Source organism: Myodes glareolus, chromosome 9 (genome assembly GCF_982192425.1).
Source record: "Myodes glareolus chromosome 9, mMyoGla1.1, whole genome shotgun sequence".
Taxonomy (NCBI): domain Eukaryota; kingdom Metazoa; phylum Chordata; class Mammalia; order Rodentia; family Cricetidae; genus Myodes; species Myodes glareolus.
The window spans coordinates 45,738,293-45,753,414 of record NC_142034.1 but is presented as its reverse complement, the minus strand read 5'-3'; the positions used below and the strand labels follow the sequence as shown (position 1 = coordinate 45,753,414).

Genomic DNA, 15,122 nt, shown 5'->3' with positions numbered 1-15,122 from the left:
TCTAGACTACATATTCTGAGGACAAATGAAAGCTATATAGAGTTTTAAATTTGTCTCTTCCTCAGAAGTTTCAATAATTTTAGTTTATAAAATGAACTGGTAATAGAGAAAAAGGGAACGGAACAAAGCATACGAATTATTAATGTGTACACACAGGAGCCATACACAAAGTAAAAAAACTCAGAACGACCTTATAGTTGACCTTGAAATAGCATACTGCCCTACAGAATGAGGGTCCTGAAGCTTCTGAGGATGATGACAACAAGCAGACTATGAGAGGCTAAACAAACTACAGTAAGGCGAGCAAGACTGTCCTATTAAGCTGTCAAGTCTTCTAAGGATAGCATCTCAGAGTCATTCCTGTGTTTGGAGAATAAATAACATAATTCCTGCCAGAAGATAGATTTAGGGTGGTTTATTTTTATTCCCCTAAACTATTATCTTGGTAAAATAATTGGATTTTTGTACTTGGTTGAAAGCAACCTCCAGAACAGCTACGTTGGTGAATAATAAAAGAGCCTTTTTTTATTTACAGCAAACCACTTTCAACCACACCTGAGGTATTTTGAGGAAAGAACCTGGATAATAACAGGATTGGAGGGAAGGATGGTTCTCAGGGAAACCAATCCTGAGCCAGAAAAGTGGAACTGGCATTACACACCCAATTCTCACCTTGGGAGAAAGAAAAGCAGTTGAAGGTAAAATTAATCACCAATAGCCAATAACTTACTAATCACTTTATGTAAAGAATAACAACCCCAAAGGACTAGGGACAATAAGGAAGATGAGAGCAAAAACAATGGCCAAGAAACTGACATACTCCATGTAGACAAAAGCTCCTGTACCAAATAGAATTCTAGGGCTCAATCTTTTGTTTCCTCCAAGGAAAGTGTTGGAGGATCCCAACTCCATAGTTAATCGAAATAACAAGCTAGAGCTTTTAACTGGCATCTCAAAATGGGAGGCATTCTTATAGGACAGGACTTAGATTACATCTCTAGGTAATTTTGAAATGAAATTGAATTAGAGGACAACTAAGTGATGTCAGCTGCAAAAAGTCATTGCTTGCATAACGCATGTCGACGTATGTGATATAAAAAGCAGTATGAGAGCAGGGATTGTTTTCTTCGCAAATTCCTTATCTCTTTAACATCGTTTACTCCAACACAACTGACGTCAAGCCTTTAACTCACAAAATATACTGCTCCAAAGCTCCCATGGCCAATTTCTCTTAGATCTGTGAAGAGCTTTTCCGGATCTTCTTTGAAGAAGAGCTCTGCGATTTCAGGGTCCTTTAGACTGCCTGCTCTGTTAGTTGATGGCATCCTGCTGAGCAGTCAGCTGTCTGATTCTAATTTTATACTGCTATCCCAATGCCTGGTTCATTTGTATGAATGAAGCCACGCTGACATAAACTAGGAAAAGAAAAGAGAAAAAGGAAAAGTTAAAAGTTGCTAAGAATAATTAAAAGATAATTTGCAGTTATTATCTATACAATTATCAGATCTACAATGTTAGAGAACAGTGCAGTCTTCTATTGCATTAGTTCCTAAGCTTATCACAATCACCTGTGGCACTTTAAAAACACAGCATTCCACAACACAGTCCATCTCAATGTTAGCTGCATCTTTAAACCATGGGAAGCTTTCTACTACTTAAATTATCCAAAAAATTAGAAGAGACAATTACCAGACTATTAAAAACATACATAATAACCCACCAAAAGTGGTGACAAATGCCTTTAAACCCAGCAGTTGCGAGGCAGTGGCCAAAAGACCTCTGTGACTTCCAGATCAGCCAGGGCTACCTACTGAGACATAGTCTCATAACATAAACAAAACAGGTGCTGGAGAGATAACTCATTAGTTAAGTACATATACTGCTCTTCCAGATGACCTGCATTGATTAAGTACTGAGCAACTTAGAAAAATTCGAAAAAAAAAAAAAAACAGTAGATTCCTTGGTGGTTCTGCTACCAATTACTTTATATGAGATTATCTACCACTTAAAGATGGTTGTCATAATTGAAAGAGGCTTAAGGACCCGGGTTCTGGGATAAAACTGGCTGAATAGGGGGCTGAAGAGATGGCTGAGAGGTTGAGAGCACTGACTCCTCTTCCGGAGGTCCTGAATTCAATTCCCAGCACCCATATGGTGGCTCACAACCACCTATATTGAGATCTGGTGGCCTCTTCTGGCCTAGGGGCATACATGCAGGCAGAATACTGCATGCATAAATAAATCTTTAAAAAAACTGGCTAAATATAAATCCCAAAACTATTCAGACACTATCTCCTTTATTTTTAAAGTATAAACAAAAAAACCTACTTTATACTTTATAGTTATGAGGGTTAAATGAGTTACCATGTGTAAGTTCAGACTACTACTCTACCATAGTAAGTACTATAACAAATGTCAGGGGGGTTTTAGTTCACTTAATTTCAGAAATTAAAATTGGAGTGTATTTCATTAGATTTCTAGGGGGGGGGGGGAAGTGCCGTCCAATCCTTCCTATGCTTTTTTTATAACTTCTAAGCCAATCTTATTTTACTGAAATATTAGAATCAATTAAAAAGTTTAATTTCTAAGTTTTATGTGTATTTACATTTTGCCTGTGAGACACTATACTGGGAATCAAACCTGCATCCCCTAGAAAAGCAGTAAGTATTCTAAAATGTTGAACCATCTCTCCAGCCCCAAAAGAACTTTAGTTCTTACCAGAAAATACATGTCTTTTGTATCTCACTGTAGCAACACCACACTATAATAAAAAAAGGTGTGTGTGTGTGTGTATGTGCATAGATATAGATATAGATGGATGTGTGTGTGTGTGTATATGTGTATGTGTGTGTGTGTGTATGTATGTATGTATAATAAAGAAACTGCCTTGGCCTGTGATAGGGCAAAAGAATAGAGGTAGGCAGGAAAAACTAAACTGAATGCTGGGAGAAAGGAGGCAGAGTCAAGGAGAAGCCATGGAGCCACCGCTGGAGACAGACAGGATGGAACCTTGCCATTAAGCCACGAGCCTCATAGTAAAATATAAAATAAGGAAAATGGGTTAAATTAGGATGTAAAAGCTAACCAATAAGAAGTTAGAGCTAATAGGCCAAGCAGTGATCTATTAATACAGTTTCTGTGTGGTTATTTCAGGAGTCTGGGCAGTCGGGAACTCACAGAGGCCTCCTACAACAATGAAGAGTTTTAATTTGAGTCCTATTTTTTTCTAACATATATGTAAAATGTGTGTGTGTGTGCATGTGTATAAAATTAGAAAAAAACTTTTATGTACACACACATGGTCAAGGCATCTCAGACTCATGGCAGTCCTCTTGACTCAATCTTCTGAGTACTGGGGTTACAGGCAAGTACCATTATACCCCAATTCTAGTTCTAATAAACATCCAAAGCTAGTTGTAGTACACATGCCTATACTTCCAGCACTGAGAAAGATGAGGACAGGAAGATACAGAGTTCATCCTTAGTTACATAGGAAGCTTGAGGACACCATGACCAAACCACATATACAATCATTTTCTTTTCTTCTTTCTGAGATAGGGTCTTATTGCAAAGTCCTAGGTGGCCTACAACTCGCTATGTAGATCAGACTGGCCTCAAACTCAGAGACCTGTCTGCACCTGTCTCCCAAATGCTGAGATATAATCTTCTAAAAGACTAAAAGAAGCTGGAGAGATGGGTTTAGTGATCAAAAGTACACACTACTATAGCAGAGGACCTTAGTTCAGGTCCAACATCCATATCAGGTGACTTGCAAATGCCTGTTAACTCCAGTTCCAGAGTTATCTGACATCCTCTTCTGGCTTCCACAGGTTCTTGCACACATGTGGTACATATATTCTCAACCATACAAATAAAATCTTTCAAAACTATATAACTTGATTCAAAAGTTTCAAATATGAGTTTTTACAGTTAAATAACTTCAACATTTCCCTAACATAGTCAGGTATTTAACCAAGTAAGCCAAAAGCAACAGAATTAGAAGACAATCAGAATATAATCAGTATTACTTAAAGAATGTTTCTTGAGTCAACAGTGATGATTTCACAGTATTTCATCTTTTATGAATCTTCAAATTTTCATAAAAGGGACATTATTGCCCCTAAGCAACTGATTTAATATTATAAGGCCTATAAACCAAGATTCTGGCCTAGAATCTTGACAACAGCCAACTGAAGTCAAATGCTTGGTCCCTCTAGAAAAAAAAAATGGAGTCTTTTATATACAAAATTGGCAGAGAGTACTACCTACTGTATCTTTTCCTCAACATATGGATATACAAAGAAGCATGCATATAAATAATTACAATATTAAATACAAACAGCAAAGGTCATCAACAGGATGAACAAATATAAGACTTATACTCAATCTTTAAATTATTTGACAGCTAACTCAATCATTTAAAATGATTATAAGTTTAGGGTTGGAATTAGACGATTATTTGGCTTAAAAGGTCAAATATCCTTTCTCAAAAATCACAAGATCAATTAATGTTGAGAAATAAACTATTAATACTCTGAAGCATCTGCCTAATATTTCAAATGGAAATGAAGGACAAAAATGAAAAACAAAGATACTACTATTCAAAGTATCACTGGGTCCAAAAGTGATATTGCTTGCCTGAATTATCAGCTCTTGAGCAAGAGGATCACAAGCTGGGGGTTAACTTACAGCAAACCCCCATTAAACACAAACACAATCTCTAAGATCTTGGCGAAAAGAGAAAGTATAGGGCAGATATCATAAAAACTTTAATGGGTGTATTGATAAAGATAAAAATACTGTTGGGCTGTAGTGCCGCAAGCCTTTAATCCCAGCACTGGGAGGCAGAGGCAGGAGGATCTCTTGTGAGTGTGAGGTAAGACTGGTCTACAAAGTGATTCCAGGACAGACAGAAGTATTACACTGGGGCTGGAGAGATGGCTCAGAGGTTAAGAGCATTGCCTGCTCTTCCAAAGGTCCTGAGTTCAATTCCCAGCAACCACATGGTGGCTCACAACCATCTGTAATGAGGTCTGGTGCCTTCTTCTGGCCTGCAGGCAGACACACAGACAGAATATGGTATACATAATAAATCAATTTAAAAAAGAAGTATTACACTGTTTTCAGTGTAATACTTTGGGTGGGATGGGAATAATAATACTATCTTTCAAAAACGAGGTAAGGAAGATTAAATAATACGTAATCATTTATATAAAAATAGAAAATATATCTCCATACACAGATGACCTATGGAAAAAACAGAATTTATTCAAAAAAATCCTTCCTACCTTCCAAATATTTATTTTACAAAGGTTTGTACTATTTCTATTTTTTTTTAAGTTTTATTTATTATTAATGTATGTGAGATGTGTGTAAGAGTGCAGGTAAACAGACAGGCATGTGCTACAAACAGTATAGAGGTCAGAGGACAACTTTATAATTTCTTCTTCAATCTTGGGCACCAAGGATAAAAGTTGTCAGAGTTGCCTGGCAAACAAATTTAGACACTGTCACACACACAGACACACCTACAACGAAGTGTTTTTATTTATTTTTTTTTTTGGTTTTTCGAGACAGGGTTTCTCTGTGGCTTTGGAGCCTTGTCCTGGAACTAGCTTTTGTAGACTAGGCTGGCCTCAAACTCACAGAGATCCGCCTGCCTCTGCCTCCCGAGTGCTGGGATTAAAGGCGTGCGCCACCACCGCCCGGTGTTTTTATTTTTATTAAACACTTAAAATCCATATAATTAAGCCTTAAAACTGAGACTGGCAAGATGGCTCAACAGTTAAAAACACTTGCTACCAAGTCTGAGTTCAATCCATAAGATCCACTTGGTAGGGGGAGAGAACCAACTCCCAAAATTGTCCTCTACTCTCCACATGTGTGTCATAACATATGTGGCCACATCCCATCTTCCAAATAAACAAATATCTTTAAAAAACTAAAAATTGAAGTGTTAGCATTATTTAAAACTTAGATCAAAATGCCAATGGGGGAAGGGACTAGGAGAGAAGGGAGGGGAAATTGCCATCAGTATGTAAAACAAATGAAAAGAAAAATGTTACTTAAATTTAAAAAGGGGGGGGGAGACTTGCTGGACAAGACTGACAATCTTGAGTTCAATCTCCAGAACCCAGATGATGGAACACACCTTTAATCCCAGAACTCAGGAGGCAAAGGTAGTTGGATCTCTGTGATTCGAGGCCAGCCTGGGTCTACAAAGTGAGTTCCAGGACAGCCAGACCTTTTACACAGAGAAAACCCATCTCAAAAAAACAAAAACAAAAAATAGAATGTCAATTATATCTTGATATTTATTCAATACACATATAAAATAATCTATCCCGTGATGGCATGCACCTGTAAAGCTATCCCTGGGTAGCTAAGCAAAGAAGATGGAAAGTTTCAAGTCAGTCTGGGTTACATACACAGTGAAACTCTGCTTCGAAAAAATTAAAAATAAAAAAATAAAACAGATAAAGAGGAAAGAAGGAAAGAGAGGATGAAGGGAAGGGGAAACAGAGGAAGAAAAATAAAGGGAGATGGAAGAGGAGGAAAGGAGTCACAGTTCATTCCTGAGAGCCTGAGCCCAGTCCTGGGCAGTCTGCTCAATCTCTCTTCAGTGTCTTCTTCCCTCCTTTCACTTTTACCAATGTCCCTGCTTAAACCTATGTTAAAACCTTTTCTTTACAACTCTAATCTTAACTAATGTTTTAAACTAAATCTCAAATTTTTAACATGCCATGCAAGAGCTAGAAAATAGATCACTATATACATATCCAGTGTAGGCCTCCCTCACCCATTTTCCCATTTTTTTCCCCTCTTAGTTGAAAATTATAAGATTATGCAATTTAAATTTGGACTTAACTAATCTCCCAAATCAACTTCACGTTTAATTTGGTTTAAAATATCATTACTTAATGCTAATATTTATCACTTTATCAAACATGAAAATTTGCACAATAAAACTACAGAGCCGGACACACATGCCTATAATCCTAGCACTCAAACTAGAGGAAAGAATATCAGAAAGGAGTCCAAGGTCATCTTCAGCTACACATTGAAGCTAGCCTGGGCTATATGATACTTTGTCTCCTTAGAACAAAAATCCTATATTTAAGTTACATGGGAGTGGTTATTCAATTGTGGGCTTTTGACAGGGCCTCATAAAGTCAAGGCTGGTGTAGACCTCCTGTCTCCCCAATGTTAGGATTACAGGAATGTGCCATCACATTTGGCAAAGTAGTGGGGAGTGCATCTCACTATGTAGTCCTAGCTGGTTGGGAACTTGCTTTGTCTGTAAATCAGATTGACCTTAAAGCTGAACTCAGAGGTCACCCTGCCTCTTTCTCCCTGGGGTTAATGGTAGTAGGTGTGGTTTTTTTGTTAAGTAGGGAGAAAGATATGTTTTAAAGATATATATATATATATGAGAGAGAGAAAGAAATGGAGGAGGCGCTCTTCCTGGAAGTAAGTATCTTTTACATTTGCCTCCAGAGAAAGGTGGTAGCCCCTGAAACACAGGGTAGATTTTTATCACCCTTTAGTTAAATGTACAACCTCTAGAATGCTAGTACTTCTGTTTACTAGCTGTATAATACTGGGCTAGTCACTTAATCTCTTTATGGTTTGGCTCCTCATCTGTAAAACAGATCAGTATTTAGTGTTGTCTCAAATTGCTGCTAAGTGGTATTCTATTACATGGTTGTAATAAATGTACTTTTTAAGAAAAGTCACACATCACTATTATCTGCTGCTGGTAAACGTTCTAAATCATACTATTCTAGTTAATAATGGTTAAATAGCACAGGTAAGACAATAGCCTCCCATCTATTATACAATATTGTCTAGAAGTACTAGCTTTGTTAAAAATTTATACCTAAAGCATTCCTACAAGCCAAGAACCAAGAAAAAGTAGATTCCATGAATGGACATTTCATAGAAGAATTATAAATGAGTAAGCTGCAAAAAAAATATGCTTCTTGAAGCCTGAGTTTCATTCATTTGAGATCCTATCTACTATTAAAAAAATGTTAATTTGAGCAAAGATGAATACACGGCATTTTAAAAGGACAAAGTCAATCACTTAAAAAAGAAACAGGGCTGGAGAGATGGCTCAGAGGTTAAAAGCACTGGCTACTTTTCCAGAGGTTCTGAGTACAATTCCCAGCAACCATATGGTGGCTCACAACCATCTATAATAAGATCTGGAACCCTCTTTTGGCATTCAGGCAGAACACTCTAACAAAAAATTATTTTAAAAAAAAAAGGAAAAGAAGAGGAGGAGGAGGAGAAGGCGAAGAAGAAGAAGAAGAAGAAGAAGAAGAAGAAGAAGAAGAAGAAGAAGAAGAAGAAGAAGAAGAAAGAAGAAGGAAGAAGGAAGAAGAAGAAGGAAGAAGAAGGAAGAAGCAGCAGCAGAAGCAGAAAGGCATAGTAGGATATGCCTTTAACCTTGACACTCAGGAGGCATAGGTAGGCAGATCTGAGTTCAGGCCAGTCATGGCTCTATGAAGAGAACGTATCTCAAAATAAACAACAACAAATAAATGTTCATTAAGTAATCAATAAGTAATCAATTAAAGAAAAGCTCATAGGTACCATCCTCCAAGGAACAAGAAATCTTGTTTCAGCGGGCCTGGAACTCCTGCTCCTCTTGCCTGCTTTAGCCTCCCCAGTGCTAGGATTACAAGAGTACTCTGTCACACACATACATACCCTTCATTTCTGGCTGTCTCACCATTTCTTTTTTTGTTTGTTTGTTTGGTTTTGGTTTTCTGAGACAGGGTTTCTCTATAGCTTTGGAGCCTGTCCTGGAACTAGCTCTTTGTGGACTAGACTGACCTAGAACTCACAGAGATTCATCTGCCTCTGCCTCCCAGGTGCTGGGATTAAAGGCATGCACCACCACTGTCCAGCCTTTTCTCACCACTTCTAAACATTGTACAGGAAGTTCTAGCCAGGGTAGTTAGTTAGTAAAGGAAAATAAATAAAAGGCATGTAGATTATAAAGGAAGAAGTGAAACCATATTCATAAATGACACAATTTTATCTAAGAAATAATCCTAAATAATCAACAAAAAATTTTTTTAGGATAAATTAATAAATTCAATATAAGCTTGCAAGTAATAACCTTCAGGGCTGTTTGTAGTTGCAATGACTAATCTTGGTTGTCAACTTGACTGCTTTTTCATTTTACTATTTTTAATGTGTGTGTGTGTGTGTGCGCGCGCGCACATGCGCGCACACACAAGTGCTTTTGGAGGGCAGAGGAGCTGGATCACCTAGAGCTGGAGCTACAGATGTTTGTGAGCCAATTGATGTGGATGCTCTGGAAGAGCAGTATATGATCTTAAACAGAGCCATCTTTCCAACTCAACTGACTGCTTTTGAAACAACTAAAATCTAATCTGCTGGGTACGCTGGTTTAGAATTTTCTTAATCAGAATATTAGCAACATGAAGATCCACCCTAAATCTGGACCACAACTTCCAGTTGCAGCCCAGGGGGGAAAAAAAAATGAAAGAAGGAAACTACTTTGCCTGCTTGTCCTCACTCTCCCGGGCAAGTTTGTATATTCTATTGATACAGCAAGTATTAAATCCAACCTCTTCAGGATTTCTATGCCAGGAACTCTCCAGGAATCCGTCACCAGACTGGGACCACCGAGACACTCAGCCTCGAAGACTGAACAACTGATTCTCAACCTTTCAGGTGTTAGGAAAACATTGGACTACCCAGACCACATCTGAGCAAGTCTAATGAATCCCCTTTTATCACCCTCCCTTTCTCATTTGATCAGTTCTGTTTCTTTTTAGAACCCTGGCAAGTACAGTAGTCTATTACTACTACTACTATTATGTGTGTGTGTGTGTGTGTGTGCATAAAATGTGTAGGAGTACAGGCATGCAAATCATGACAAGACATGTGTGGAAGTCAGAGGACAACTTTCAACTTTCAGAAGATGGTCTTCCATGAGAGTGTTACAGGGATCAAACTCAGGCTTGTATAGAACTTTTACAATGAGCCATCTCATAGGCCCATCTAGTCTTATTTTCTCTAGTGCTTCTGTCCACATTCTTTTTTGCTATATTAATATTTATAAACTGCAAATTAAGGTAAGGAAAGAAAAAGGAATCAAAGAATTATTACTTGTGGGTTTTTTGTTTGTTTGTTTGTTTTACTTCTCCTTTTTAAAAACGGGGTTTCACTGCTGCCTTAATTGTCTAGAATTCACTATGTAGACCAAGCTGAACTCAAACTCACAGATAAATCATCCTTGCCTCTGCCTCCTGAGCACTGAGATTAAAGGCAGGGACGAACCATCAAGCCCAGCCAGTTGTTAAGGGGATGTTGTATCCACCAGAACTAGAACTGCAAACAATTGAGACACAGGTACTGTGAACTGAATTACAGTCCTCTCCAAAAGCTCCGAGTATTCTTAACCACTAAACTATCTCTCCAGACCCAGGCTGATCATTTTTGATATAAGGAATCACATCAGAAAAAAAAAAAACTATTTTCATCACTTCAAAAAGTTTTTACTGGGGCTGGAGAGATGGCTCAGAGGTTAAGAGCATTGCCTGCTCTTCCAAAGGTATTGAGTTCAATTCCCGGCAACCACATGGTGGCTCACAACCATCTGTAATGAGGTCTGGTTCCCTCTTCTGGCCTGCAGGCATACAGAATACAGAATATTGTATACATAATAAATAAATTTTAAAAAAGAGATGGGAGGAATAATTATAAAAAAAAAAGTTTTTGCTGCCCTTGATTCAATTTCTGGGCTGTCTCAAAAGTCTAAAAGAAAATAAAACAGTTGATAAAAGGATTTGCTTCTGAGGAAGAATGTTGAGGAGCTGAGTGGTGTGAAAAGAATGTGCCTGGATCAAGGCATGTAGAAGGACAGTGGTGGAGTGCTTTTAAGGCCTTGGATTCAAACTAAACACAAAAAGTGAGGTGGGGGTCAATTTGCTTTTCTCCCTGGCTTCTTGGAAAGACATATAGGTTATTATTAAATGCTCAAAATCTGTGGGATGGACTGATGGCAGTTCACAACTGTCTATAGCTCCAGTTCCAGGGGATCTGGCATCCTCACACAGACACAAATACAGGAAAAATCCCAACATATATATTTTCTAAAAAAATAAGTATTTTTTATAATTTATTTATTTAAAATTTCCACCTCCTCCCATTTCCCTCCCACACCCCCCCAAAAAAAATCTTAAAAAAATTTTTTTAAAGCTTTAAAATATTCTGTGCAATAGGAATTTCTTTGTTATTCTGGAGTCTACTCTACAGCCAAAGATTAATCAGTAATTAATTATAAAATCAATAAACTGAAACCTCAATAAAAAAGTGTCCATTAAAGCACTAGTGAATTTCCTGGTTGATGGGGTGATGATTACTAACCAAGAACTGAAGGTAACAGACATCTATGTTTGGAATCCTTCTAGACCTTGCCCTATATGAAGTGAACTCTGGTAAGGTTAATTCTAATTTGTATTCTTTGTAATAAAACTGTACAAGTACAGTGCTTTCCTGGATACTCTAAGTTGCTCTGGAGGGGTCAAGAGGATCTCCTAAATTACAGACAGATGGTCAGAAATGTGAGTGGCTTCCAGACATCCACACCCACCCCCCCCCAAACAAACAAACAAACAAAACAAAACAAAACAAAACAAAACAAAAAACCCTACAGTTTGCTTTTGAAGAACAATCTAAGTACATGCCCTAGGGGTATATTATACCACTAAATAAGTACTCTATTGAACTACAGTATCAATTTAAGATCGTGCCCCCACTCTATGTATTATGTGAACATTCATGTTCAAGCAGAGATTAGTTTGTCATGGTATGCTTGGAGGTCATAGGACAACTTTCAGGAGTCACTTATTTCCTTCCACAATGGGATTTGGGGGTTTTATTGAGCAAAGCAAGCACTTTTCGCCCACTGAACCATCTCCCAGAACACCACACCCCTTTAAAGCTGCAATTCTGGTGTTAACTTTAGTCAGTTAACATTATTTCACACAAAAGAGAGATGATAGCATTGAGGCAGAGACAGGCTGATCTCTGTGAGTTTGAGACCAGCCCAGTCTATAGAGGACAGCCAAGTGTAAGTTTGTCACAAGAGAGGAGAGAGAGAGAGAGAGAGAGAGAGAGAGAGAGAGAGAGAGAGAGGCGAGACAGACAGACAGACAGACAGAAAGAAACATTTTACTCAACAAGTTTGGCGACTGAGGACAAGGCTCAGAGGATTTGCCCTGAAAGTATCATGAAGACCCCAGAATTCCCAGTAACCAAGCATGTAAAAGGCCAAACATGTCTGCATATGTCTATAACGCCACCTCTGGGAAGACCTGTAACAGAACGGAGACTGAGGCTTACTGCTAGCAGCCTATCTAAAAACCAGCAAACTCCAGGATTCGAGTCCTTGTCAAAGTATAAAGCAAAGAGCCACAGGAGAAAAAGACATCTGACAGTCTTCTCTGGTTTCCACATTCGTGTGTACAATTGTGTGCACAACACAACACATACAGAGAAGAAAACTTAAGACTATTATAGAAGAACTTTGTTTTGTTTTGCTTTAATTTAAAAAAAAAAAAGGAAGAGACTCAGAATCTGAACATTCTGGCTCACAATAGCATTTGGGAGGCTGAGACAGAACTACCTCAAATTTCAGGCTAATCTGGGCCATAGAATGAGTTTGTTTCATTGGGTAGTGGTGGCACACGCCTTTAATCCCAACACTCGGATCTCTGTGAGTTCGAGGTCAGCCTGGTCTACAAGAGCTAGTTCAAAGACAGGCTCCAAAGCTACAGAGAAACCCTGTCTTGGGGGGAAAAAAGTTCGTCAAGAAAAAGTTATGTGCTGGGACTATGTACAAGTCTGTAATCCCAGTCACTCCTAACACCAAAGCAGAAGGATCACAAGTTCAAGAACCCTGTCCCAAAAACAAACATGGTGGAGGGGCCACAGATGGAACATAGCTCAGTGGTAGGGAGCTTATTTAGTATGTGAGGCCCTGGATTTGATTCTCAGCACCACAAAGGAGGTTACAATACTATCATTTTCATGAGTTCATCATTTTTATGCAGTTTAAGTAGTAATTTTTAAATTTTGTGCGTAAGTTTTAATTTACTACTTCACAAAGTGGTTGTAAAGACATGGTAGCTATATATATATATATAAAAGTGCTGTGAAAATACACACCCCTACATTACATCAATATAAATATTACTACTATTAAAAAGTTATATTAATATAAACTCTTAATACTATTATGGTCTTGTTGGATAGCTCAGGCTGCCCTCTGAGATCCTCCTGCCTGGGTCTCTTACCTCAGCTTCCCAAGTACTCAAATTACAAGATATGTGTCACCACACCTAGCTAAAAAGAATTAAGCTTAAATACCCATATCACTAACAGCATTATAAACATAGATTTTCATTATACACATAAACTATCACTAGGAGAATAATTAGAAAATCATAGCACTGGTAGCTTCTGGAGAAGAGAGGAATCAAGAGGCTGAGCTATACCATACGAAGGAGACAACAGTATTTTACATTTTCTGAAGGATAACTATATACTGTTTGTTTTTTAAAAACTCATTCTAGGGGTTGGGGGAGCTAAGAGATGGCTCAGCAGCGAAAAGCACTTGCTACTCTTTCAAAGAACCTGACTTCGCCGGGTAGTGGTGGCACATGCCTTTAATCCCAGCACTCAGGGGGCAGAGGCAGGCGGATCTCTGTGAGTTCAAGGCCAGCCTAGGCTACAAGAGCTAGTTCCTGGACAGGTTCCAAAGCTACAGAGAAACCCTATCTCAAAAAAACACCCCCCCAAAGAGAGAGAGAGAGAGAGAGAGAGAGAGAGAGAGAGAGAGAGAGAGAGAGAAAACCCGAGTTCAGTTCCCAACAACCACATCAGATGCCTCACAACTGCCTGTAACTTAAGCTCTAGAGGATACAACTTGCTTATCTGGCTTTGCCAGCATGGTGCACACACTTAGGCTAAGGCAGGTACATACAAATACAATAAATGTGTTTGTTTTTAATCTGACAATAAGACAAGCATGATGGCAAACTTTTAATGTCAACGTTCAGGAGGCAGTGAGGCAGATTTGAGGATGGCTTCGTGTACAGTGACACCAGCCAGATCTACACAGTGAGACCCTGTCTCAAAAACAACAAAACAAAATCCACACTCCTTATAACTGTGGGCATATGCCTTTAAATGGCAAACGATTATTACATCAATGATTGCTATGGGTGTGAAGGAATTTTTTTTAGTTGAATTTAGATATCATTTTCATTTATTTAAGATCAAACTAGAGGGCTGAAGAGATGGCTCAGCAGTTAAGAGCACTGGCTGCTTCTCCAGAGGTCATGGGCTCAATTCCCAACAAACACATGGTGGTTTACAGCCATTTACAATAGGATCTGATGCCCTCTTCTGGCGTGCAGGTATACATGCAAAGAATACACATAAATTTAACATAAATAAAATTTAAGATCAAACTAGATACATAAACTCTATTACTTTCTATTTAGGTATCTATAACCTAATTGTTACAGGTATTTTTGTGAAAATGGCAATTACCAGCAAAACAACTATCACAGACTCAGGAAAATACATTTTAAAAAAAGCCAAGGAACTGTTCAAGTTTAATTAATAGACACCAAATTAATGGACACTAAAGACAGATTGTATCTAGAGACTAGAGAGATGGCTCAGCAGTTAAAAGTACTTCCTGCTCTTCCACTCTGAGCTCAGTTCCCAGTAGCCCTGTGTGGTGAGTCACAACCACTGTAACTCCAATTCCCGGGTACCCAACACCTCTTCTGGCCTCTGAGTACTTGAACACAAGTGGTATACATTTAAACAGACTCACACATGTACACACAAATACAACTAAAATTTTGAAAGAGAGGTGGCAACTAAATTCCATGTCTAGCTCCTGATAGCAAGTGGGGAAATCTTGCTACATTTATAAATAAACAAGTAAGTTATACACACACATATATATTATATATATAAATATATTGTACAAACAGTTAAAAGCACATGAAAACGGACATCATTTTTAATCACTTGCGAAATGCAAGCAAACCCATAAGAAG

General features: G+C 38.2%; 1 protein-coding gene across 2 annotated transcripts in view; it reads right to left on the bottom strand.

The window, feature by feature from the left end:
- Taok1 (TAO kinase 1) overlaps positions 1–15,122 on the bottom strand; it is a 96,642-nt gene that overhangs the window by 62,145 nt on the left and 19,375 nt on the right. For both annotated transcript variants that reach the window (XM_085695388.2, XM_085695389.2), the window contains exon 2: positions 1,194–1,415. In XM_085695388.2, coding sequence (XP_085551514.1) covers positions 1,194–1,325 — 132 coding nt within the window. In that variant the 5' untranslated portion in view covers positions 1,326–1,415. The remainder of the gene's footprint in view (positions 1–1,193; positions 1,416–15,122) is intronic.